The following is a 27,016-nucleotide window of genomic DNA, read 5'->3' on the forward strand; positions in this document are numbered from 1 at the left end:
CCCTCACCTCGGCAGCAGGTCCTCAGCACACGCTCTGAGCTCGGTCAGTGCTGCAAGAGGGGGTGACACCGCCCCAGCACTCCAAGTCACCCTGGTTCATTGCTAGGAAGGACTTGGAAGCGACATCTGCATTTCAGGAAAATTTAATTCACGCTCCCAAACATGTTTGCGTATGTTTGGAATATCCAAGACGACAAACAACAGGGTCAGACACGGCAAACTCCTGCGGTGGCCAAGGGTCCTTTCAACACGTCAGGCTTCCTAAGGGCCAAGGGTTCACTGGCCAGAGGACCGCTTCACTAAAGCAGGCCAGGCGGGGGCCGGCGATGTGCTCAGGCTGGTCCAGGGGCTGCGGGGCTTCACAATGAAGGTTTAAGTACAATCGCAGCCCAGAATTTATGGTTCCTAAATGTTTGTTTTAACCAGTGCTGAGAACACATATTTGACCCAGTGTGAACTTGACCCCTGGGTCGGTCTCCCTTCGCCGGGCTGTCTGTGCCGCCCAACAAGATTTTCCAGGCGACCCTCCCACCTCTGCTCCCAGCGCTGGGGCCGGGGTGGCCCTCCCAGCAGCTGCCACGGTAAACCTCACTGCAGATCTACTGGCGAAGCAGCTGTCAATGGCCATAGCAGGCATACGAAAAATGTGTGATCATTCTGGGCCCAACTCCCTCGCTAGCCGAGCCAAGAGGGACAGGAGACGGCCTGCGAGGCCTCTCTGTCACCTGGAACTCCAGCCACACTGCACACTCACAGGCACTGCCATCTGCTGCACCATCTCTAGGTGCCAAGGGCATATATGACTATGATTCCTCTGTACATAATTAGGGAAAATGTCTAGGGTTGACTTTTTTTTTTTTTTTTTTCCCAAAGCAGTGTGGGCTGAATGCCAGTGGAAAAGCAATGGAATATCGATTTTCTGTTTCTTGCTAAGGAGAGAACAAGTCATTTGATGTGCCATGAGTTAAAACAGACCCTGTACTCCCTACAGCTGGCTGTGTTTCTCCTCTATTCATAGACCCTGGCACATGGTAAAAGCTAAACAGATATCCATTAAATAAATGCAAGAACCATCCATGCATTTAGGGAGGGCCTGCAATGTGCCAGGCACCCGCTCTGGATTCAGATCTGCCATCTTTCCTGTTTGGTCCACCTCGCCCTGCCAACCCGGCCTCACCCTCATCTCGCCTTTCTTCTTTTGTCTTGTCTGTTCCCAAGCCCCGTCTCCTCTTTAAAGCTGAGCCCACTGGCAATGTCTCTCTCTGGCCCACACTTAACCCCGAGAGAAGGACAAAAAGACTGGAAGAGGGGGTGGGTTCCATCTGGACAGGGCGGGGGAGGGGGGGAACGCAAAAAATGCGGAGAGACAAAAACAACATTAATGCCCTCTCGATAAATGTTAACCCTTGGGAAAGACAAGTGTGGTGCCATCTCCTTTGCCCAAGCAGACATCACTATCAGCAGTCACTCCATGTTAACAACTAAATGACATGTTCTGTGCAGTGATTTCAATTCTTAGAGACACCCCTCCAACACACACAGAGGGTATCTGGAAAAGCAGCATTAATATGCAACTGGGCACCTCTACACAGAGACTGGGTGGCTAAAGCCCCAGAGGCCACCACTGCGGACACCCACATCCATTCTCCGCCTGGCTGGGTCTGCTGCTGCTCCTTCACAGCTCTCTGGTTGGCACTTTCAGGTTCACTAAATCTTCAGTCTTCAGAAGCATCTGCCCTGGGCCCTTTTAAATTAAGTTCCAATCGATGATCATTGCACAACTATAAATGTAATAAATTCATTGAGTAATATAAAAATAAAATAAAGCAACAAAAAAATTAATTAATTAAGTTCCAATCAAGTAAAAACCATGCCGTCTGCCTTGAAGGGGCACCATGTTTTCCTCACAGGATTAAGCAAACTGAACAATGTGAACACATCCCGTCTCTTACGCGGAATATTTTTTGCATCAATTGGAAAACAGCCTCTACAAACTGAAATTCTTCAAGCTAAACCTTTTCAATTATCCTCAAAATGGAAGGACAATTAGAAGGCAGCCTCGGTGATGTGTGTACACGTGTTATGATGACTCTGTTTTAATAGGGAACTTCATGTTGATATATCATCAGCTTTGGTATCTGCAAGTGTAATAAACCAAACCCAAGTGCAATCGATCAATCCCAGGATATTAAGGAAGCGAGAGAGGAAAGTGACCACCAATCAATTTTGTTTACACTAGTATCAATTTCTCCTTCACTAGTGTTTACTGTAGTAGTTGCAGCCACCAATATTGGTGTCAGGATTTTTTTCCATTCAATTTATGAATACCTCAGGGAAGGCTTTTCCATCTACACAGCAAGCTTTACACAAAGAGAACTAGACACATGCCAATGACCTAATACTTAGTGTCTTTTAAAGTTCTTTTAAAGTAAATTATCAACCCAAACTATTTTATTTCTTTTTTTTTTTTTTCAGTAATCAAAGCCAGGCAGGATGGAAATGACTGGCTTTTTCATTTAGTCCTTTTTTTAATTCATCTATCTTGAGGTATAACGGACAAATAAAAATTTTATGTACTTAAGGTGTATGATGCTGTTTCGATAGACATACATGTGAAATAAGTACCACAATCAAGCTAATAAAGATATGCCTCACTACACAGTTAACATACATTATTTGAAAAGAAGATGACAATAGCAGGGAGAAACACACAGGGGGGAAGAAGAAAACTGAGTAATAGATAAATGAGACAGGATTCACTTGGCTTGATCCAATAATAAACTCTAAGAATCCTTCTGGTTTCATCGAGGCTTTCACAGCCATCATTCTCTTTCACCTTGACACCCACAACCATCCTGCAAAGCTGTCAAATTTTTAGTGCAGTCATTTCAGGAGGGGGAAATAAACAGTCAGGGAAGTCAAATGAATTCACACAGCGAGTGAAGGCCTGAGGATTTATACCCTGGTCTTCTGAACCCAAGGCCAGGAGTCTTTCTTGGTGTCACACCGCTCAGCCATGGACACAAGTTTCTCGGCTTCAGGGGTAACCCCAGTTGCCCATGTTTCACAGAAGGTATAGGCTCCCTCACCTCTGTGGCTCTGACAGGCAAACACAAACCAAGGGCCATGCTGAAACATATCCATTGAGGAAACAGGTGACTTTGGATTGAGCAATGACCTATTCCAGCATCACTTTTAAAAATACAACTATTCCTAGAGTTCCCATCGTAGCTCAGCAGTAATGAACCCGACTGGTATCCATGAGGACGTGGGTTTGATCCCTGGCCTCACTCAGTGGGTTAAGGATCTGGCATTGCCATGAGCTGTGGTGTAGGTCACAGATGTGACTCAGATCTCAGGTTGCAATGGTTTAGGCTGGCGGCTGCAGATCTAGTTTGACCCCTAGTCTGGGAACGTCCACATGCCGCACCTGCAGCCTAAAAAGCAAAAATAAATAACTATTCCTGGAAGGAGCTGTGATTGAAGTTTCTAGCATTTGGGCTTCAACTAATTTGTCAGCCAGAGCAGTATCAGAAGGAGAATCGTTTTTGAGTGCTGAAGACCATCAAATGGGAGAGACATTCTGCACTGCTTGCTTAGATCCTGGTGCTACCAAGGGCTACCTTCTGGAAGCTGGAAGGATAACGTGAGCCAAAAGCAGGAAGCAGGTGTCATGAGACTAAACCAATGTAACAACTTCCTCTGGAAGCATGTAATAACTGTTCAACCCTAACTTTTCTGACCAATAGCCTCCTGCAGCCTTTCTCTTTCTGGGTCACCAGAGGGCAAACCTGGCCAAACCCAGGCATGCCCACACCCTTGGCCCCCTCACCTGGAGAAGCAGGAAGGTCATGAGGCAATGCCTCCAGATGGGGCTGCTCTCCTCCTAGAGCATCTCTGGCCCTTCTAGAACATCTCTAGATCCCTAACTCCTTAGACAACCTAAGAATGGGGACTACTCTCTGGTCAGAGACAGCACTCAACTGCATCATTTGCCAAGTAAACTTTTTTCTTTTTTTTTTTCTTTTTTTTTGCTTTTTAGGGCTGCACCTACAGCATATGAAGGTTCCCAGGCTAGGAATCGAATCGAAGCTGTAGCTGTTGGCCTACGCCACAGCCAGAGCAACACAGGATCTGAGCTGCGTCTGCAACCTACACCACAGCTCATGGCAATGCCAGATCCTTAACCCACGGAGTGAGGCCAGGGATAGAACCTGCATCCTCATGGCTCCTAGTCAGATTCGTTAACTACTGAGCCACGGCAGGAACTCCAAGTGAACGTCTTAAAAAGTCTTAACACGTTCTCTCAAACAGGCATCAGAGAGCACCCACCCACCCCCTATAAAAACCTGCTCTGTATTTTCAGCCTTTACACAGCAACATCCCACTTTACACAGCCGTGGTGGTGCTGTTGTGGACGGGCTGTCTCCATGTCAAAGGCAAACCAGATCATGTTGGGTTTTGAGCAGGAGTTACTGAAGGGAGGAGAGGGTGTGTGATTTGACCCGAGAAACTGTAAATTCAGGAAAGTGCTGGTGCATTATTGTCAAGAGTAATCTAAGAGGAAGTGAAGAATTATGACTTAATCTAAAATGCCTACAACCCTGAGCATTTGTGATCTAGTGGTTTGAGTTCAATAATGAGGAGGCTGATTAGTGAGTTCATGTCTGTCCTTACTCCTTGATCACAGCCAAATCATAACCCATCTGGACGTTGCGTCTTACAAAATTAAATTAATGCCAAAGGCCTGTTCCTTTCAAGGATTGAAGGCATTTTTCAACAAGCAAGCTCACCAGAATGACTGTCCTAGAATTTCTTTACAATTCATTCATTCACCAGTATTTTTAAATCCAAACCATATACAAGACAAACTTCTAAACTTGACTTGTTACCCTAAATACTAACAAGCTGTTAAAACTTTGGATGATTTCAGTCCACATGTTTATGGTTCAAGCTCTGTGGAGACAACACCTAAGAATGCTTAAGTTTTTCTGAATGGAAATTAGGTTTTGTTGGGTTTTTTTTTTTCCCCCATTTAACACCGGACAAAATCAACGTGTCGAGATCACCTCAACGTACATTTTAACCTAATCCTTCATTTCACAATGCATAGAGGAAATATTTTCTGATGTTCTCAAACCTATGTGCATCATTAATACATTTTTCCAAAATGCTGCTGAGCATGTGCATAAACTGGAGAAGCACTGCAGGAAAACCCATGGGTCAGCTCTGGAGAACAGGAAAGTAGTTCCTTCCACTCAGGGAACAGTCAGGCCTCAAGGATGGAGGCTGCTGTTGTCAGAAAGCTTTAACACTCTTGGTATTTTATTCCAGAACAAAGCCTCCTACTCCCCATTTCCCTCCTGCCATCCACTTAAAGAATGTTTTGCATTTGTCAATGCCCATGTTTAAATTAATTGCATTGGTTCTGCCATACGGCATATCCTCCAATGGGAATTTTTTATTCCTAGCCCCCAATTCATGGGTATAACAGAGTAATTAGTACCACAGTGGGATGCAGGAGAATCTTGGACATGAGAGCAGTTTTGTCCAATGAATTGCTGCAGGCGTGGATGCCATCCTGACCCTGGCCCAGCCTGTCCCAGGTGGTGATGAAGGCTGCAGATAACAGGGCGGACTGCATTGAAGACATCAACTTCTTCAGGGCAGCATGAGCCTCTTCAAGTGACACCTGTGGGATCCCCACTTGCGGACAGCCCCACTTCACCTACTATACAGGGCCACTGGGAATATGGAAACTTACGTTTGGTGCACCTCTGAGAGCCAGGAGCCTTACTCCAGCCGTGACAGCACTGCCCTCCACAGACATTGACCCTGAAACAAAGCAAGACCCCTGAGTTCGGCAAGAGCAACACTCTCTTTCAGAGAACCCAGCCTCCTGCTTCTACATTCCTCTGGCTTCCAGAGAGTCCTAGCAGATACCTAAGATGCCCAACCCAAACCTGCCCAGGTAGGAAAGTAAGGACAGTGCCTCCAGGAAGGATGGGAGAACCAAAACCTGCATAACCTAGAACTCTACAGGAGGGGAGAACAGGGTCCAAAAAACTGTTTTCCAAACTCCAAAAGTACAGGAGAGCCAAGAGTATTTTGTACATTATATGCGCCCACAGTTTAAATTGAATCTGAATTTCAAAGAGAAGCGTCCAAAAAGGGGTGAGATCACAATGCCTGGAACCACCCCCGAAGAAAAAACAAAAAAACAACAACAAAAAAAAAACAATAAGCAAAACAAGTTTTCCTTCACAACCTCAACCTGTGATTAATGGGGGGGGGGGGGGTGCGGAGCAGGGAGGCTGTTTTAAAAGACCAATAACAGAAACGATCCAAGTGAAACTCCCGTCAATGCTAAGGCACCCGGCCCCAGGAAAGCAGACCCCACAGGTGCAGGGTAGCCAAGCCCACAATGAGTAGGATGCTGAAAATTCTAGGTCATATAACAGGAGTTGGATCTTGACAATCAGGCCTCGTCCAAACGTTTTTTTGCATCAACTAGAAAAAAGTTAAACTGAAGTTGCAAAGTTTAATTGATGCTGAGGGATTAAGCTGTAGTGACCTCATGTTTACGCCCATCTTCTAGGAGTAATTTGGTTCGTGCACAGGAGGTTACGCCCCAGGCAGAAATGCCTTTTGTGTTTACCCACAGTTCAGTAACAATGCGATCGAAGTTTATTCTGAGTTCCGCGGCTTCCCCGCACTCGGCTCTACCCGCCGCGCTCCAAGTAAGGCAGGCAGACGCGAACCGGGAAGAGAAGGCAGGACCCACCGCGCACGACGCCCGCGACCCCGCGTGTCCCGGCGCGGGCAGAGCGCGCGTGCGAGGAAGGAGGGAGGGTGTGGGCTTACCCCTGCAGCTGCTGCTTCTGCTGAACCTGCAGCCTCGAGGCCCCACCACTCTGGGTCTCCTGCGGCACTTTGGAGCGCACCGCTTGCCTGCCTTGTTTGGCGATCGGGGCGGCCGCCGGGTGACCGCCGGGCTTGGGGTGGAGCTGCCCGCCGGGGCCCCCGGGACGGGCGGACTCCGGCGGTGGCGGTGGCAGCCGGAGCCCCTGCAGGGCCGCGCCGCCGGTCGGGCTGGTGCGCCGCGTCCGCTCCGAGGGGGCCCCGGCGCCCGCCGAGCTGCGGCTGTACCTGGCGTTGAGCGCGACGTTGAAGGTCCGCGGGCGCGCCGGCCCGCCCAGGGGCAAGGCGCCCGCCGCCAGGCCGGGGCCCGGGCGCACCACGTAGGTGATCCTCCGCACCCGGCCGTGCGCGGACGACGCGAGCAGCCCTGCCCAGAGCAGGAGCCCCCACCTGAGCCAGGCCCCCGCCATCGCGGGCCACAGCCGGCGCCTCCGGCCCCCGCCCCCGGCCGTGCGGCTCGCCCGGTGCGGCCGCCTGCGCGCGCTTAGGCTCCTCGGTAAACTGCCGGGAGCCGGGGAAAAGTGGGGAGGAGGAAAACTCGGTTGCAGGGGAGGAAGTTCTGAGGGCGGCTGAGCTGCCCCAGACCCCAGCCGAAAGCAGCGGGGAGGAGGGGGCGGGGTGGGGGTGGGGAGCGCGAGGCCCTGGAGGGGAGGGGCGAGGGGCGCGGGCTTTGCTAGGTGAAGGTCCACTCGCCGCGCCGGGGGGCGTAGGGGGTGCCCCGCCCGCGGCCCGCCGAGAGTGGGCGAGGGCGGGTGTGAGCGCGCGGGACGCTCAGCTGCAGCCCAGGCTGCAGAGTCTTTAAAAAGTTTCTCTCGCAGTGGAACCGAGTGTCAGATCTGAACAGCCAATCTCCGGCAGACGTGACGTCAGGCAGTAAATCCTAATTGGGGAAAGCGTGAGATGAGCCCGAGAACGCGCCGCCACCCTCCACATCCACATAGATTGTTACTGTGGGTCGGCAAGGCAGAGGTCCCCGCTCCCTGGTCCTGTGTCCCAGAAAAGGACAAAGAACTCAGCAAACTCACTGAACGGAACTTTCCTGCTAGAAGCCCGGCTGAACTCGTTTGAGACTGTTTGAAAGGCATTTCCAGTCATTTTCTTAGCCATGTTTGCTCAGATACTTTCTGCGGGTATTGGATTAAAATACCAGATCAGGCCCCAGAAAGGACTGCTCAGAGTGTGCAGTGATGTCCATCGGAAAATGTTTAGGTGGTTCTCTTTGGGACTATAAACTCCGCGTGAATGTTTTGGGTCTGCAACTTCTGGTACCCTATTCCTCGCTGGGCATGTACCAGGACGGGCAGCAGGGGGCGCCCGCGTAGACGGGGAAAACCCGCAGTAAGACTCGCCCCCAGGAGCAGCCCTGCTCTTGGTGAGAAGACCTCTAGGACAGGAATACAGAATTTAGGATCCATGACAACATCAAGCCATTCTTAGTATTTTTTTAAAGCAAAATCAGTTCCTTAGACCCTTATCCGAAAGGAAGGGCAACTCACTGGAAATGACCCAAAACACATTAATAGGATTATGATGTCCCAAGGGAGAGTCCCTGGGATCACGATGCTTTTTTTTTTTTTTTTTTTTTTTTTTTGCGAGGAGTGGGGAAAAGACCATGAAATAATAATACTTACTTTTAGCATTTAAATTAAAAACAATGGTTCCAACAGAATGCACAGTTTCATTACATGCATGCCATAGAAAACCCGTGGTCAGAACAGTTTTTTTTTTTTTTTAATCCATTTAACTAAGAATGGTGGTCTGTTTCCAAGGTTTTGTTGTTCATATTCATATTTATTTGTGCCTTATCCTGGCTAGTAGACAGTTGATAACAAATGACAATGGTTTTAAGAATTGATGGAAAATAAAGTTGAGGAAACTTAATCCCTTATTCTATTTTTTCTGTACATTGGAGAAAGACCTCCAGTATTTGATTTGGCAGGAGAGGACCTCAGTGCATCTGCCTGAGGAGCAGTTTCGTGTGAATCACACTCTGAGAGCCACAGTCGCAGAATAAATGGCATCTGGCGGGAGGGAGAGACCTCAGTTCAGTCCTAAGACCGCCCCTAAGTAGCTGAAAGACCACAGGCAGGTCACCTCTCCTCTCTGAACCTCAATTTCCTCCTCCATAACAGGGAAGTTGAATTAAAAGTCCCTTACAGCCCCAAGAGTCTGGCTCTAAGAACATCTGGGGTCCCGGTGGACAAGATGAGTGAGGTCACTCGAGGTCAGTCTCTAAGCCCAGCCAAAGGAAACCAGCTGAGAAGATTGAGGAAGGAGAGGGATGAAGAAACTGCCTTCCAGCCTCCCTGTCTGTAGGAAGGACACAGCACAAGCTAATAAATATCCACCAAGTGCTACTCTGACACAAGCAGAGAGGCTGACCCTCTGCAGATACAAAGTATCACAGGCACAACCTTTTTGTGCTGGAGAAACTTCCTCTCTGGCTAAGGAGACAAAATGTAAACAAACAAAAGTTTTTTTAAAGATAAAATAAATAAAGCAACACTTTGAGATAATGACAGAACCCTCACAAGACAGGATCTGATTTGTGAGAGGCCAGTGTCACAGTACAACCCCTAATTCTTTGTCATCATCTCATGCAGAATTCACAACATGAAGGGAAGGCATTTCTTACCTGCAGCTCAAAGCAGTCTATGGAGATTTTGCCTCTCATGTAGGGATTCTAGAGCAGCAGTTAAAGGGATGAGAGCAGGGAGCACTGCTAGAAGCACTGACTCCATTCTGAAGATCCAGGACTGGCAAGAAGAGGTGTCATACAGGTGAAAGCTCAGGAAATAGTGAAGGACAGCATCACCAAAGGTCCAGACTTTAGTCTGTGGTGGTGGGTGAGCTGTTCCTATGACTCACTCCAGGACCCAGGTGGATGGCTTATGTCAAAGCTTGTTTTGGTCAATGAGAGGCAGCTGCCTGCAGAGGGCAGCGCCTGGACAGAGAGCCCCAGCGCTGGGCTCAAACTGCATGTCTGCTTCTCTTTCCATGGAAGCATTGAGCGAGTCATTTCATCTGAGCTAATTTCCAGAGGCCTGGAGATCAACCCAAGGTCCCCACATTTGGGGAGAGCAATGACTTTAACCATGCTCTATGGCTCTGCAGAAAAGTGTTTAAAAATATACAATGCAACTTTGCTTTCTCTTGACCCACAGCAAAGCAGAGGGGGGTCTTTCACTCCAGTCTTCGATCTAATTCCAACCTGCCTTATGACAGATTTGAATACATCACAGGTAGATTATCTCTGAAACATAGGAAGGTTCTCGAATGTAAATGTTAAACTCATCCATAAATGGTCCATATACGTTTGTATGCATGTGGAATACACAACCATTAATGTGGTCATATACACCTAAGCAAGCAGGGCACTCTGGAAACTCCAACAAAGTCACAGGTTTTCCACATGAGCCTCTTGCTATTTACATAACTAGCAAGACAATCCTCAAAAAATGTGTTGTGCACCCTATATGCTATCGAATGAGATGGTCACTCATCTATAACACTATTGTTCTGAAAGTGAAAGCCCAGTTTCTGTCAAGGATGCGGACCAGCCTTTGCCAAGTCAGACCAAGTTTAATGCCAAGCCCCCTAGGTTTCAAGGTCCATTTATATTGGCAGTACACAACTTCCTGGTTCAAGAAACAAGTCTTTAAAGATCTCATAAAACTTCTTGGACTTCAGATGGTTTTTACGAAACAATACTCAGATGAGCTAAGTGTAAATGAATCAGAAAAGCGGATTATGTTTCCCATAAAAAGTCGTGGGTTTGAGGATTAGGGGAAGAAAGGAAGGTTGGCAGATGACAAACTTTTTAAAGCACTTTGAAACCATTAGTCAAATTCCAAATGCAGCCAGGTTCCCTCATCCTTACATTTTATGAGTTTTGTAATTGAAAATCTTTTCCTACATTTAGGATCAGCTACAAATCAACGTTAGTGGCTGCCTGTGATCAGAACCCCTTCCACCCATGTTTTCTTCCAGCCAAGGATTTCATGAAGCCTCTCTTCGTCCACTTCTGATTTCATCAAGACATTCTTAGAAAGAGAAAGACAGGGGAGACGGGAAAGAGAGAAACAGGACATCAGTGAGTTGTAGAAAAAAGAAAGAGAAAAGAGAGTGAAAGCAGGAGAGATTGAGGAATGGGAAAGAAAGAGGCGGAAACAGAAGAAAACGCATGAAGACAGAAAGAAAGGGTCATGGGTGCAGCGGCAAAAAGAGGTGAGTAGAGGGAAGGGAGGAAGAGGATGGATTGGAAAAGGGTGAAAGGCAGCAGAAATCAATGAATCAGAGGGGAGCAGAGAGGTAAGAGTAGAGAAAAGGAAATCAAGGGCCAGAAGAATTATACCCAGCACCTGTGGGCTAATCTTCTCAGGCTGCTTGCCAGGATCCTGGCAGCCTGTTCTGAACCTCAGCTGGTTCAGACCTGAACATCAGGTTGTCCAGGTTTGAGCTGGAATTAAACCTGTGGCCTTAGAAGGTGCGAGCACAGAGGCTGGCTGGCCGCCCCACGCCACATGCAAAGCGGGAGGCAGCCTCAGCTCCAGAAGCCTGCACCTGGGTCCTTCAGTTACCCTCATGGTCCTCTCCTGTGTTCTTTCAACTACTTCATCAAAAAGCAGGGATGAAGGACTGGAAACAGGTGACCTCCTCTACATTTAACTCAGCTTCCAGGAAAAAAAAAATCACACAGAGCTTTATAGATGAAGAGTTAAACAGAGACTCATCCAGTGAAGGTATCAGTGTGTCTGCCAAGTTGGGTCAGCAAGATGGAGATGGGGCTGATTTGCAGAGAAAGTTGAGGTGCCTCTGCAACTGAGCAACAAGTGGACCTGAAGGTTACCCCCAGTGCTTGCTTTCCCTTTAAAGCTTCAGGTTGGAAAGTGGAGCATCCTTAGCTGTAACAAACTTTTATTGAACAACTCTAGGGCCTTCAACTAGCCTACATAGACCCTTACAGCAAAATCAAAACTGACTTCCATTTCAGGTAAGGCAGTTTAAATAGAGCCTGGTTGGACTGCAGCCCAAAGTTGTCCCTGGGCCAGCCAGCGCCTTTGTGCTGACCCTGAATACCTGTCTATGGCAATATAAACTTGTCTAAATGAAGTCCAGTGAGGTAAAGAGACCTGGGGCAAATAATTACATGTGTGGTGAGTACTGAAAAAGGATTGTTGAAAATGACACCCAGAGAAGGAAAAGGGTCAGGGGCACAGCTGCCTTCCTACAAATTTTGGAGATCCAATCCACAAAAGGAAACTCACCAAAAATCAAGTTTTGTGCACGCTAAATGTCCCTTTCTGATTATTCCAGTCCCTTCTCACTTACCTTGAGTATAATCAAGGCTGAATATCCCACAATGGTGGCTGCTAAAGACAATGAAATGCCTGTCTTCAGTGAACCAAAATCTGTTCATTAATTTAGCTTCTCATACACATTTATTCAAATCTTTGAACATTAAATAGGAAACTACAGAATAATTAAAAAGCTGTCAATATGATTTTATTTACACAAGTTATTCACCCCTTCCAAACCTCATTTGGTCATTGGCTGGTCAACATTCAAGGGGGCATAACGGAAATATGTTCTTAGTCTTGAAGAGTTTGCATCTTGGAAAATACTTGGATGTATACTGAACTGAGATGCACCTCAACTCTCTGGAACACTTGCCCCTAACTATTCGCAATTCACTTTGGAATCTCAGCTTCAAACATTTCTTTGACCTTCCATTTGTTCAATGGAAGTTTGCCCACTTTCCCTGCTTCAATTTAAGTTCAAAGATGCCCAGAAACCTGCAAGGTTGGTTGAGTGTCAGGTGGGCAAGCAGAGTAAAGTTCTCTCTCCTCAGATACAACTATTTACAAAGCATCATCCAGTTTTAAGAGCCACCTCCTTCTTTGCCTCAGCTTCAATGCCTCTCAGGTTGTTGAGCTGCAGGAATTTCTTCTTTATGTAAATGTCTGGACATTAGTAACTGTTACTTCTTTTGTCTACATTAGAATTTCCACCCAATGGCACAAGAATGTGATGCTGCCTGAGTTTAACATTTGATCCTAATTTTTTTTTCCAAAATTTCTCTCTGCCTCCCATCAAATTGATGAAAGTATCATTTGGTGAATGAAGCAGCTGAGAAAATAAGATGAAAATGAAGGAAGTTACTGTACCACTTCTACATAGCAATTCCTAGCCAACATGTCTGGTTTTCTAAGACCAAAGACCCTCTCTTTCAAATTCATCTTAGGCTACGTCCCCAAATGAACCTCTGTTCCAACTATATTTACCTACCCATTTTCATTCTTTCTCTTTGAAAGGAAAAAAAAAAAAAAAGGACTGGCCATCGCTAGTCTGCAAAAAAAAAAAAAAAAAAAGAGAGACACCAGTATTCCTGCCTCTAGCAACACCATCACTCCCCTGAACTACTGTCATCTCTCCAACTAAAAGAATTCAAGATCCTTTACTTCTGTGAAACTCTTTGGACCATCTTTAACCTTAGTTTACTCTCCCTTCTGAACTCTTAGAGTATTTATTGTCCCTCCCAGCCATTAGGCACAGAATACATGCTTTGTAGTAGAAAAAACACTTTTTGTAACTGAAGACTTTTTGTCTTCTTGGTCTTACTAAGATAAACCAGAACCGAGGCAAGTCGTAGTTAATAATAGTTGAGGTTTGGTGACAGTGACCAACGACAAAGTGGTTTGTCTTTAGCTATTTGAAGGCAGGGTTCTGAGCAATGGGGTTTGCCCGGCTTTTCCCCCAAACTTATATACAGTTGGAGCAAGCAGAGGCTCTCTGTAGGAAAAGTAAGTTTTCTACCTCTGAATCGATCATTTGAAAAGCCAAAGAGAATTAGTCTTTACAGCGAAAGAGACTTTTGCCGTATTTCTGCCTCAAAACTGTTATAGTCCCAGTTATATCATTAAAATAGTCAAGGCTTTTATAACATCTCTTTTTTTGCTGCCCTCTCAACTCATTATTATGGGATGCCAGGACATTCTCGGAGAATGCATCTAGTAAAAATCCACATAATATGGACGAACTGAGCAATATACAAAAGTAACTCACACCGCTAAAGAAACACCAGCTATGCAAGGAGAGATCTGGCTTTCTAAACAGTGAGGGGAGACCAGTAAAACCAGCACAGTGTCTTGTGATTCCTCCAGGTTTCCAGGTTTTAAAGCCCAAGCTACTGCTGAGAAGGATCAGGTTACATCTGCCAGCCGCCCGGAACATTCCACTTAACCCTTTTCAGTCCACCATCTGGATGTTACACTTCTATTTCACTTAGAAGAAAGAGCATCTTCGGTCTTGATGTTTTTACCCATGTTTTTTTCCCTACATACAAGTACCTGGCCAATCCCCAATGCCACTCCATCCCCATGAAGCTACCTGCTCCCGCACTGACTTCCATGCCTCCAGAGGCCTGTGATATGGACACATACCTGGTTTGTCATATCCTGGGCACCTAACAGTGTACAAGTCAGAGTGAATGCCGGTTGTAAGTAAAGGCACAGTGTTTGTTGAGTGAATGAATGGCTGTCCGTTTGGGCACCTAATTGCAGCAAGCAGTCCACAATAAGAGATCTTCCACCTATCTTTTTTCGTCATGACCAAAAGCCTTGTCCAAGATCCTTAAGTGGTCAGGGGTCTGGAAATGGATTCATTCATTCATTCATTCATTCATGGACTCATATTCATTCACTAGCCATTTTTGAGAGCCAATTGTTTTCTAATTAACTAAGAGTGGGGAACAGATTTTCGAAATCTTTGCTTAGAAATTGAATATGCCTGAATAGATGCGAGGCTTCTCTCTGAACACTGGGGAAGTTTTCTTTAGAAGGCACAGGATAAAGAGATGGATAGAAGGACTGCTACGGTCCTCTTGCAGCTAATTGCTAGGAAATCGTTGGCAGAAAATCTACCAGCACTTAGAACAGCATCTGTAGGATGTAAATACATAACCCTGGATATCTGCTTGCCAGGAAGGAGCAGAAAGCATGGTCAAGAGCACAAACTTTGGTATCAAATAACCTGGGCTCAGTTCCTAGGTTTGGGAGAAAACTTGGGGGCTTAGGCCCACATTCTGGGTAAATCTACGAAGCAGCCGGCTGGGCATTAAGGAACTAACCTCTTGAATCCTCCTTGAACAATCGCTTTTATGAGGGAAATGTTTTTGAGTTACTCAGGGCTGCCCTGGGAACAGCTTCTCAGCTGGAAGCAGTTGGAAATAGATAATCTCAGCCTTAGATCTGTCAAAGCTGCTCCCCCTGCCCCTGCCACCCCTTTTATCACTTTATGGTTTGGCACACAGAATAATTTCTTAGTGCTCATGAAGAGTTTCCTGATAGCCAGTCAGCCGCTACACACTTCCTGCCCTAACTCTTCCAGTAGCCATTTCTGGAAAAAATGGAGCTTCCTCCAGGGGTTTTTAGAGTCAAAGATACCAAAGACTAATGAGTTGTCTGTGTTTTTTCACTCAGTGGAGAGAGGTCAGAGGTCACTATTTCAGGTGTTCTTGCCTGCAGAGGGCAGAGTCAGGCTGGGGAGGGGGGATAAAGAGCAGAGATGGAAGAGGAGACCTCAGTTTTACAAAGGGAGACGGTGGGAGGAAGGGAAGAGAATTAGTCTTATTCATTCACTGGGCACTTACAAAAGCCCATAAATGGCCCAGGACAATTCTGCACCTGCTATAACCGAAGGGGGCCATGCGATAGACATTTACCTTTGTAACAAAAAAAAAAAAAAAAAAAAAGGCATTCCATGATTTAATAAACCGCATGCCTCTCTCAGCTTGTATTTTCTTATCTATAAAATGGGAATTATACTGAATACAGGTTTTAGCAAGCGTTTTCCAAAAAGGGACAGCAAGTAAACATTTTCAACTTTGCACACCCTATTCTGTCACAACTACTCAGTTTTGCTGTTGTAGCATGAAAATAGCCCAGATGAGACATAAAGGGATGGGCATTGTTGCTGAAACTCAGACTCTGTCCACCAGGGCTGAATAGAAATGTTGAGACAGAATTTGGGGTGAGGGAGAAACAAACAGCTTTTATTGCTTTGCCAGGCAAAAGAGGCCACAGCAGGCTTAATGCCTTAAAGACCGTGCCATCTACGGGGAAGAATTGCAGGCAGTTTTATGGGACAAACATGCATTCTTCTTTCTTTAGGGGACTTTCGGTCATCAAAGCTGGCATCAGGAGCTCTTGGCATGCTTATGGTGGTGGTCTTCTGGGTTATTGCCTCGAATAACAGTACTTGAGAAAAGGGCTCATGGATCAGAGATTAGAACACACTAGGAAAGTTCCTGAAAAACATCATGTGCTAATAATCTTTAACCCACAGATAACTGTGCCTAATCTTTAGCTTATAGGTGATTATGCTTAGGGTGCAATTAAGACAGGGAGAAGTACAAAGAAGGACTCTAAACTGTTCAGTTTTAAAGTATTCATTTCTAGGAGTTCCCGTCGTGGCTCAGTGGTTAACGAACCCAACTAGTATCCGTGAGGACGCAGATTCGATCCCTGGCCTTGCTAGTGGGTTAAGGATCTGGTGTTACCTAGAGATGTAGTGTAGGTCACAGATGCAGCTTGGATCCCACATTGCTGTGGCTCTGGCGTAGGCAGGCAGCTGTAGCTCTGATTCGACCCCTAGCCCAGGCACCTCCATATGCCATGGGTGCAGCCCTAAAAAGACAAAAAAAAAACTATTCATTTCTAAAAGAAGCATAAGGAATATAACTTTTCTCATAGGTGTATAACTTGCCTACATCGTTGTGTGTATCCTTTGAGTGGGAACCAGGATCCTGTACTATTGTTTCGTGACTGATTCTCCCTTGTCTTTGTATCCACTTCCTTCCCTCATCAGCAACTGTGTGAACCTGCCCCTTGGAACACAGGGAAAGCCATGGAAGCTGAATGAGGGCCATTTCCTAAAAATAAGAAATGAGGGACACAGAAAGGCTTTTGTGCCCTGGAGCCCCACAGGGTCCCGCTTGGTGATAGCATGGGCAGATTTGGTCTGTGGGCCATAGCTTGCCATCATCAGGTCTAGTCCCCTGGCCTAACACGTAGGGTGTTGTAGGGGTTAAATGAGCTGATATGTCCAAGCAACATATTTTAGGACAGCATGCAGCAGACTTGCACTTGATAAATATTAGCCATTATTTTCACTCTGATTTTTGACTCTCCTACATGTATGCACTTCCTTTGCTCACCTGAATGAGAGAGGCAGTTCTCAGGGCTCCCTAAGGGATATTTCTAGCCCTCCCCAGTCTTGGGCATATGGAGGGTGTCACAGGTTGGGTTCTCTGAGAAGAACCCTGAAATGGAGTTGAGGGTAGAGGATGTCTATTTAAGCTCTCTCCTTGGGAGGAATCCTGCAGAAAGAAGGGGAAGGAAGAAGGATCTGGCAGAGAGAGAGGTCACGTCCCCCAGCAGCAGACGGAGCCCTTCAGGGATCTCTGAAGCTCCAATGGCGATTAGACTTGTCCCACATTGGGTCACTGTGGCTGGGCCTTGGCACCCCCACTGGGAGCAGTCCCTGGAGGTGGGCTGCCCTGGGAAGGGAGCAGCTTTGGGCGAGGGAACTCTGCAGCTCAGGCACTCCCAGAGGGGCTGACAGATCAGGACAGTCTGCTGATAGCATGCCCAGCATCCAGGGTGACAGGGGTGGGAGGGGAAGATGTGTCCAATTCTGACCATGAACTGTGCACCGAAACGACACGTGTCCTTGGCTCACCAAGCGTTTAATTGTTGCTGCAAGATCCTCCAGTGCTCTTTCCCTCTGGGAGGACCAGCAATTTCAAGACAGTGGCTGTTTCCTCAGCCTGGGTCCCAGAGGGGCATTAGTGAATAGAGTTTCCTAGTAATCTGTACCGGAAACCTCATGGGAGCAAGACCTAAATCTGAGGTCTTGTTGTTTGTTGCTGCAGTATTGTTGGCTCAGTATTATGAGTCCTCAGCTGCTGCAACAGATATATTTGAAGGTTTTGAAATGAAGACACGTCTGGTAATCTCCAAATTAGGGAACTGGTTTGAAACCACCAGCCCCACTGCCAGCAGCAGCATCATAGCTAACACCAGCATTCACATGAATTTTCTAATTTAATGCTCATAACAACCTATGTATAACACAAGTATCATTGCCCTCATTTTAAAGATTAGGAAACCTATGTTTATAGAGGTTCATTATTACAAAGGCCAGGGGAGTTCCCGTCGTGGCACAGCAGAAACGAATCCGACTAGGAACCATGAGGTTGTGGGTTTGATCCCTGGCCTTGCTCAGTGGGTTAAGGAACTGGCCTTTCCATGAGCGGCAGTGTAGGTTGCAGACACAGCTCGAATCTGATGTTGCTGTGGCTCTGGCGTAGGCCGGCAACTACAGCTCCGATTAGACTCCTAGCCTGGAAATCTCCATATGCCGTGGGTGTAGCCCTAAAAAGACAAAAGGCAAAAAAATTTTAAAATAGGGAGTTCCTGTCATGGCTCAGTGGTTAACAAATCCAGCTAGGAACCATGAGGTTGCAGGTTTGATCCCTGGCTTTGCCCAGTGGGTTAAGGATCCAGCATTGCCGGGAGCTGTGGTGTAGGTTGCAGACACGACTCGGATCCTGCATTGCTGTGACTGTGGCGAAGGCCAGCAGCTACAGCTCGGATTAGACCCCCTAGCCTGGGAACCTCTATGCACCGTGGGTGCAGCCCTAAAAAGACAAAAAACATAAAAATAAAAATAACACGGCCAGAGATCTGCAAATTATAACCCACAGGCCAAATCCAGCTCACTGCCTGTTTTTGTAAATAAAGTTTTATTGGAACACAGCCATACCCATTCACGACACTGTATGTAATTATGGATGCTTTCGGGACACTGTGGCACAGTTGAGTAGTTGCATATGGTCTGCAAAGCTGAAAATACTTACCCGCTGACCCTTTTCAGAAAAATTTGCCCATTCTCCCTCTCTCCCCTAAATCTACACAAGGCCAAACCCAGGTTGTCTGACTCCAGAGACACCACTCATAATTCAGATATAAGTAAATATTAGATAGGAGCCTATAGGAGTATTATAAAATGTTCCAATTTCTATTATCCATTTACTTTTTTTTTCCCGCCCCAAGGTATATAGAGTTCCCAGGCCAGGGATCAGATCCAAGCCCCAGTCAAGACCTAAAGCTGTGGCAACACCAGGTCCCAACCCCCCATGCGTGGCCTAGGATTGAACCTGCATCCCAGCGCTCCCTGGATGCCGCCAATCCCGTTGCACCACAATGGGAACTCCTCCATTTACATTTTTAAATATAAAATTTTCATGACATTTATTTCTAGCATTATGACAGACTCCATATCCTGAAAATCCTCTCCTTAAAAAAAACACCTATAAAATTCTGGATAAAATGAATAGCTGACTTGGCAAGAGATGAAGGTAAATCCTCAGAGACTAAAAGTGAAGTAGAAGCCAGAATCCAGAATAAGCATGGTAAATGCTCACTCAAGCAGGCAGGGGACCCTAAAGGCATTTGCCAGTGGGGCGGGGTGGGGGGGATGTGACAAGGTAGTAGAGTGTCAGCACAGAGACTTTGGAATGAGTTCCCAATTTTCCAGGGAAAGTTGGATGAGAAAATATTTGCCCCATAAAGAGAAATAGCAAAAAAAAAAAAAAAAAAAAAAAAAAAATTGTCTCTCAGCTTTGATTTTGGTTGGAAGAAAAATAAGGTCTCTACCCACGAACCAGAAGTAATAACCATAAACCAGGCCTTAAGCCTAGGGTTCAACTTCACTCTCCTTGCCTATTCTGAAACTAGTTTAAACCAAGGAAACTCATTTCAAGTAGTCCTAGATTATTAGCTCCCCAGATACTTGGCAAAGTAAACACAAATAAAGGGAATATTCTATCAAGTCCCCTAAAACTCTCAGAGATAATGGCCCAACAAAAATGAGCTCACAATGAAAAATCACAAGACCACTCCCAGAGCAAGAGCACATGGGGCAGAATTAGCAGAAACTTCAAGCAGTAGAATCAGACGCACAAGGTCTTTAAAAGTTAGAGTTATCACATGTACAGGGCTTGGCAAACATTTCCCAGAGAGGCCCAAGTAATATATTTTACGCTTTGCAAGCTATACAGTCTCTATCAAAAAGACTCAACTTTGCCTACCATTCTAGAGTGAAAGCAGACACATGCAGTATGTAAAAGAATGGGCTTGGGTGTGTTCCAATAAAACTTTATTTACAAAAATAAGGAATGTGCCAGATTTGGCTTGTAGGTTATAGTTTGTAAAATAAGTATGTTTTCAATATTTAAATAATTTAATATATGAGCAAGGAATAAAATGATATCATTACTATCCAGGCAGATTTTTAAATTCTGGAAGTAAAACGTATAGTTGAAGTATTAGGATTCAGCATCTGAGTTAACTAGCAAATAAGAACAACTGAAAAGTACAGTTAACAAATTGAAAGATGCATATGGTAAATATATAGTACAGATAATATATTACAGAGAGACAGAGAAGGACATTATGAAGAAGTTAATAGTGAAAATAAATTGAAATATACCAATGATCACAAAAAAAATGAACTAAACTTGCAAGAAAGTTTGAGAAGTCCTAACATTCATCTAATCAGAGTTCTAGAATGAGTGAATTAGAAAGAATGGGAGAGGCAATATTCAAGAATTTTCATGGATCCTAATATTTAGGAACCAAAAAATATTCGGAAAAATATTTATACCCAAAATCATCCTGGTGAAATTACAGAACATTCCAGATAAAGAGAGTAGCTTAAAAAAATTTTGCCTCCCCCACCCAGAAAAGACAGTTTACCTGCTTGATGTCTGATTCCTTATGAACAATGGCAGATACCAAAATACTGCAAGATAATGTCTTCAAAGTACTGAAAGCAAGTAACTCTCAATCTGTAACTGCACATCCAAAAAAAACAGAGAGTAACGGTGAGATATAGATGTTTTCATATGAACAAAAGATAAGCTGATTTATTACCAACATACCTTGTTAAAAGTTAAAACATAGAAGAGGAGTTCCCTGGTGGCCTAGAAGTTAAGGATTCAGCATTGTCACTTCTGTGGCTCAGGTTTGACCCCTGACCCAGGAACTTCTGCATGCCACAAGCTAGGCCAAAAAAAAACCAACCAACCAACCAACAAACAAAACACAGAAGAAATAAAGGAACTTCTTAAAGGTATATATTTCAGGGAGAAGGAAATAGACCACAGAAAGGAGATTTGAGATTTCAGAAGGATGGACACCAAATGAGCAAAGAAAGTGGTAATCACATGGATAAACCTAAATAAACATCAACACTAATAATATCACATTTGTGAAGTTAAAAAAAAAAATGAGGGGAGGGCACATGAATAGAGGTAATATTTCGTCCCTTAAAATGGTAAGTACATAATTGTGCATGAGCACATGCTGTAATCTTCTCTATATATGATGTATTTTGCAAAACACTTTTCATAGGAATAAAATACTGGATAACAATAGCCTATAAGCTGGAAAGAATTAAAGCCCTCTAAGTTTTAGAAAGAGGTAAATATAATTAAAAACTCTTAACCATTAAAAAATTAGAAATAGGATCTATAAATTCCAAACAATTAGAGGAGGAAAAAAGCGGAATGAGAAAAGAACTTCAAGAGTTCCCATCATGGCTCAGTGGAAATGAATCTGACTAGTATCCATGAGGACGCAGGTTCGATCCCTGGCCTCGCTCCGTGGGTTAAGGATCCGGCTTTGCCATGAGCTATGGTGTGGGTCTCAGATGCAGCTTGGATCCAGCGTTTCTGTGGCTGTGGTGTAGGCCAGCAGCTATAGCTCTGACTTGACCCCTAGCCTGGGAACTTCCATGTGCCATGGGTGCAGCCCTAAAAGGCAAAAAAAAAAAAAAAAAGGAAAAGAACTCCATAGGACAAGTAAAAAGCATACAAGAAAGAGAGTAAAAATAAATTATATCAATGATGACAAAAAATGAATTAAACTTGCCAGTTAAAGCTAATTTTTTTTTAAAAAGGTTTTTTTTCACTGGATCTGCATCATATCATGTAGAAGCTGCTGGACCAGGAAATGAACCCAAGCCACAGCAGTGACAATGCTGGATCCTTAACTGCTAGGCCACCAAGGAACGCCAAAAGTTCATTTTTTAAAATCCAACTGCATTCTTCTTATAAGACACACTTAAAACAGAAGCACACGAAATGTTTGAGTATAAAATAAACCAAAAAAAAGCTCTATCGGGCAAATTAATTTCTCCAGCAAACAAAAATAATGTTCCATTTGCTTTCTTGAGTAGCCTTTGAATCCTCATACAAAGTGATATGTTATAATAAGACAAAGAGAAAAATTGAATATGAAGCAAGAAATGAGAGGGGACCCAGGCTCAAAATTAACATTCTCTGACAAACCTAAAAATATGGAAAAACGGTTCCTTCCACCGGTGCTATACCTGTGGAATGCAAGCAAGCATTCATAGGAAACCAGGTTTTAACCATGAGCCAAAAAGAATGCAATTTATCATTACTCCATTTTGGGTCAAATTTCTTGACTTAAAAATGGAATTTGCAAAATAATCAGATCACATTTTAAAATAAATCGTATTTTGAGACAATGGATGGTGAAAACACTTTTCATTGCATTAATATCACTCTGAAACTTATGAGACAGCGTTCACTTAAATATAAGGATTCTAGAGTTTCCATTGTGGCCCAGTGGTAACAAACATGACTTGTATCCATGAGGGTGCAGGTTCAATCCCTGGCCTCACTCAGTGGGTTAAGGATCTGGCATCACTGTGACCCATGGTGTAGGCTGCAGATACAGCATGAATCTGGTATGGCTGTGGCTGTGGCTGGCAGCTGCATCTCTGATTCAGCCCCTAGCCTGGGAACTTCCATATGCCGTGGGTACAGCCCCCAAAAGCAATAAACAAACAAACAAACAAAAATAAATAAAGGATTCTAGGGGGAAATATATAATAAATCATTCTGAAGAGTCAGGGGCAAATAGTTTGTATAAAGGTGGGTAATTACTGCATTAAAATAAGGAAAGATTGGAAAGAACCTAAATGAATCACACAGGATTGGATGAAGTATGAAGCATGTGTAGAAAGAAAAGTTTTTATAGGTATTTTAATGGGAAATGCACGTGGTGTAATTAGTAAACAAAATAACGTACAATACTATAAATACAAAAAGATCACAAACACATTTAAATGTAGTAAAATATGTCCAGAAACAGCATGAGGAGGAAAAACAACGAAGTATTAAGGGTGAGAGGGAAGTGAATAATTTGTACTCTCTACTTTGCATTCTATTTCCCACGTTTTTACAATGAGCACTTTTATAATCAGATGACAGAATAATTTTACTTTACATCTTTACTATTTTCCTAATTTATATGGACTGTGGTCCAGAATTTCTGTGAATGAAAGAGTACGGGAAAAATGAAGGGTGCCAAGAGACAACACGGTAAGCCTTTAAGAAAACTTTAAGAGACAGGCACGTTTTGCTGTATTTCTAATTACTATGTAACTTGATATAAAGCAACTTCCTCACTTAAAAGTTTCATGAATGTGCAACTAAGACACGCCCCAAGGTTGCTCTGGCGACCGAGGTAAACCTGACGAGGTTGGCATTCACTCAGCTTCCGAAGGGAAGCCAGAGAAAGAACGTTGGGCTCTGCGGAATGAGACAAATCCCCCCTTTGTTTTTGGCTTGTCTCCTCCCCCATCTGTCTCTCCTTCCTTCCCTTCCTCCTCTTTGCCTCCTTTCCTCTACACTTGGCTGCCTGTGCAGTCAACACCCTCAGACTCTGGGCTTCCTGACCCCTCTCCTTCCTGGGCCTCCACAACCAACTGCACTTCTCCAAGCACCTCCCTCACCATAAGGCAGGATTTGTTCCCGACTGTACCCTTGGTGCCCAGGACCTGCCCTTGGCAGGTGCCCAACAAATGTTTGTTGACCGAATGAATGAATGAAGGTGAAAGAATGAACGCAGGTGCGTTCTCAGTCTCTACTGTGAGCTCCACTTCATCTGCACCTCCTTAAATACAGTCATTCCTCAAGATGCCATGCTGATTGCTTTTTCTTTCCCATCTTTCTGTTGTCCCTGGATGAGCTCTCCTCCCTTTGTTTTGGCAAACGTCATGTGAAAATGAGCCCAACTTTTCAACTCAACCTCATCTTTTTTGCCTCATCTGTATTTCCACCTGCTTTCAGTTAGACCCGCAGGCACTCCTTATTCTCCTCCATAACTCATCATCTTCCTCCTGGTCATCCTTCTTCCTTGGAGCTCCAACTCACTCAACACCACCACCATCCTCTCAAACATTCCGGAGTTAAGCTCAGAGAAGCCCTTTACTCTCCTGCAACCCTCCCTGCCGAGGTTGCCATCTCTCTGGAGTTGTGTCCCTCTTTTCTACTCCATTCCCACTGCCCCCGTTCCCCTTCTCACCAAGATCATTGCCAAAGCCCCGGTGGGGGGTGGGGGGTGGGGGGGAGGCGGTCCTTACTTTGATACGGCATTTCCCATGGCTGCTGGATTTATTGTCTAAACCATAGAACGCATCATGCTCCGGTCTTGCTCAAAAACTCCTGCTGTTTCCCATTGCCTTCAGAATAAAATCCAGGCACACCAGGCTCTGGCCAGTCTTCGTGGGAGATGAAGTCTCTCCACCTCCATGACTCTGCGTGCCTGGATGCCACTCTCCCACTACCCTGCCTTGCAAATTGCTCAGCCCCCTGCAAAGTCCACATCAGGTGGCATCTCCTTGGAGAAGCCTGTTCCTCAACATTCAGTCAGGATGAAGGGCGCTCTTCTCTGGGGCCAGATAACCTTTCAATTGCTTGCATTTGAGCTCAGCTCACGGTCCTCGGCTGCCTGGGGGTGGACAGAGGAAGAGGTGAGGCGCCCTCGAGAACCTGAGCACCAAGAATATGAGGCTTCCCTCCTAGACAGAGTCCAAGGCTTTGACATTGAAACCAACCCTGCTTTCACTTTACCACAACTAAATCATTAATCTTTACCTCTTCTCCTCACCAAACAAGATCTGGTCCATTTTCTACCATTAAAAATGTCCGAGTTAAAATTCTGGCCCATTCTTGATTCCCCCTTCCTCTTCCTGCGTGTGATTATTTGGCAGAACCAAGAAATGGAAGGGAGGTTTATTGGCTTCAAGAAAAAGTCACAGCCACAGGCAGCTACAGCAAGAGAATATTTATTTTCTTTATAAAAATAATTTTGGATGAATCCGGTTGTTTTCTGCAGACGTTTTAAGCAACCAAAATAAGGGCTGGGATTATATTTCCAAACAAGTGAAAGCTGCCTCTGTTTAGCTCAGGTTTCCCCCTACTCTCTAGGAAGTGGAAAATTTACAGCAAAAGTCATTCCCTTCATCTTTCCATCCTCTGCACAGTGCAATCCCTGACCTTTGAGCCTGTACCTAGAGTCAGCCCACAGACAACCAAATAGGAAAAAGAAATGCAAACTTAGGAAGTTCATCACACAAAGTGCCACACTCAGGCTCTTGTCTTGAACGTTTTGGACAACTCCAGTCTTAAGTTTAGGAAAGAAAATCTGAAACAGAACAATTACATCACAAATGGAACATTTACATAGTTACTGGGATAGAAAAACCTTTAGCAAAGGAAAAGGCTGCATGAATTCAATGAGATCCAGGTGGAATAGCCCTTTCAGCAAATGTCTATACACCAGCCCATAAAAATGATGGAAAAGGCACAAGACAAGAATAAAAGCAACAAAGTGCCAGGTGCTTATCCAACGAAAGCCACATCCTCTCTGAACTTGTCCCTTCCCCTGCTCCTACTCTCTACTCTCCCTCCCTCCCAAGGAGATGAATCTCTCCTCTGCCTTTTTGGGTCTTCTGCTCATTGTCCTCCTCCCTCCTCTCAACCTGTCCCCCTCCCTCCCCTCAAATTCTCTCCTGACCCAGGGCTGGAAGGGCACCAGGGAGAACAAAATGACCACTGCAACTAGTAAGAGCACCAACAAGTTCGGAAGCCTCAAGCACTGGATTGGATGCTTTGCATGGATTATCTCATTTAATCATGACAACCCTAAACAGTAGGGTCTATAATTGCTCCCCTTTTATAGATGGGGAAATGAAGCTTAGAAAGGTTAAGTATCCTGCCCAACGTCATAGAGCTAGTTAGGGCAGAACCAGCTCTCAAACTTAATCTGACTCCAAAGTTAATCATGCTAACAAGAGCCTACGCATCTTCCCATATTAGCTATTCATTATAGGTACTATTTAATTTACTCATTTATCTTGCCTCAAAACAAATGCAAAAGCTGATGCTATCTTATCCATTTTATAGACAAAGAAATATTGATATACCAGTTGAGCCTATACTATAGACCAGGACATACACAAGGTTTGTGTGTATGTGTCAATACATATGGGCATGAGATTATTTTTCATATTTTATATAAAGAGAATCTGAGACACGGGATAATTTCCTGATTGGTAAGGGGCAAAATTTAGATTAGAATCCAAAGCAGCTTGTAGCTAGTTTCAACAGCAAACCCCGCACTGCCTACAAATGTGTCTTTTTTTTTTTTCATGTATCACAATGTTTATTGATAGATACAAGTATATAAAATCAGGGCATGACAAATGTGCCTTTTAATAAGCCCCAAATTGAATCCTGTAACGACGTGCCATGTCGCAGGTCTACATCCTCAGGTACAGGGTACGAGACCAGGTCGAATAAGCATGGATGCAGAGAGAAGTCCTAGGGAGCAAAGGATATGGGGTGGGGAACAGTGGGGGTGGATGGTAGGGGCCACAGACTGACTTGGAAACAAAGCAACCTACTTGCCTCAGGGTCTCAGGGGAAGCCACCAGAGCAGGCAGGGCAGGAAATGGGACATGATCCTAGCAGTATGAGGGAGGCCATGATGGAGCAGGGTAGAAAAAGACCTTCCTTCCAGCCCCATGGGAGCCAGAGGGACTGCCTGGTTTACCTGTGGGAAAAGTGGGCTCTCCCCTCCCCCAAACCCACTATCCCTCCTCCAATCCCACCTCCTTCCTCAAATCTCCTCTCACCTAAGCACGGCCCTTCCCC

At 45.0% G+C, this 27,016-nt stretch overlaps 1 protein-coding gene across 50 annotated transcripts in view; it reads right to left on the reverse strand.

The window, feature by feature from the left end:
- LTBP1 (latent transforming growth factor beta binding protein 1) overlaps window positions 1–27,016 on the reverse strand; it is a 523,079-nt gene that overhangs the window by 413,392 nt on the left and 82,671 nt on the right. For 30 of the 50 annotated variants that reach the window (XM_085019627.1, XM_085019610.1, XM_085019630.1 and 27 more), the window contains one exon: window positions 5,765–5,835. In XM_085019627.1, coding sequence (XP_084875753.1) covers window positions 5,765–5,835 — 71 coding nt within the window. Of the gene's footprint in view, window positions 1–5,764; window positions 5,836–6,864; window positions 7,695–27,016 lie in introns of those variants that run through there. The other 20 variants (XM_085019604.1, XM_085019603.1, XM_085019596.1 and 17 more) reach the window with 3 other exon arrangements.

Source organism: Sus scrofa, chromosome 3, assembly GCF_054392235.1.
Source record: "Sus scrofa isolate SSC_HxYL_T2T_F1_AM1 chromosome 3, Sscrofa_HxYL_maternal_Yorkshire_Landrace_v2.0, whole genome shotgun sequence".
Classification (NCBI taxonomy): domain Eukaryota; kingdom Metazoa; phylum Chordata; class Mammalia; order Artiodactyla; family Suidae; genus Sus; species Sus scrofa.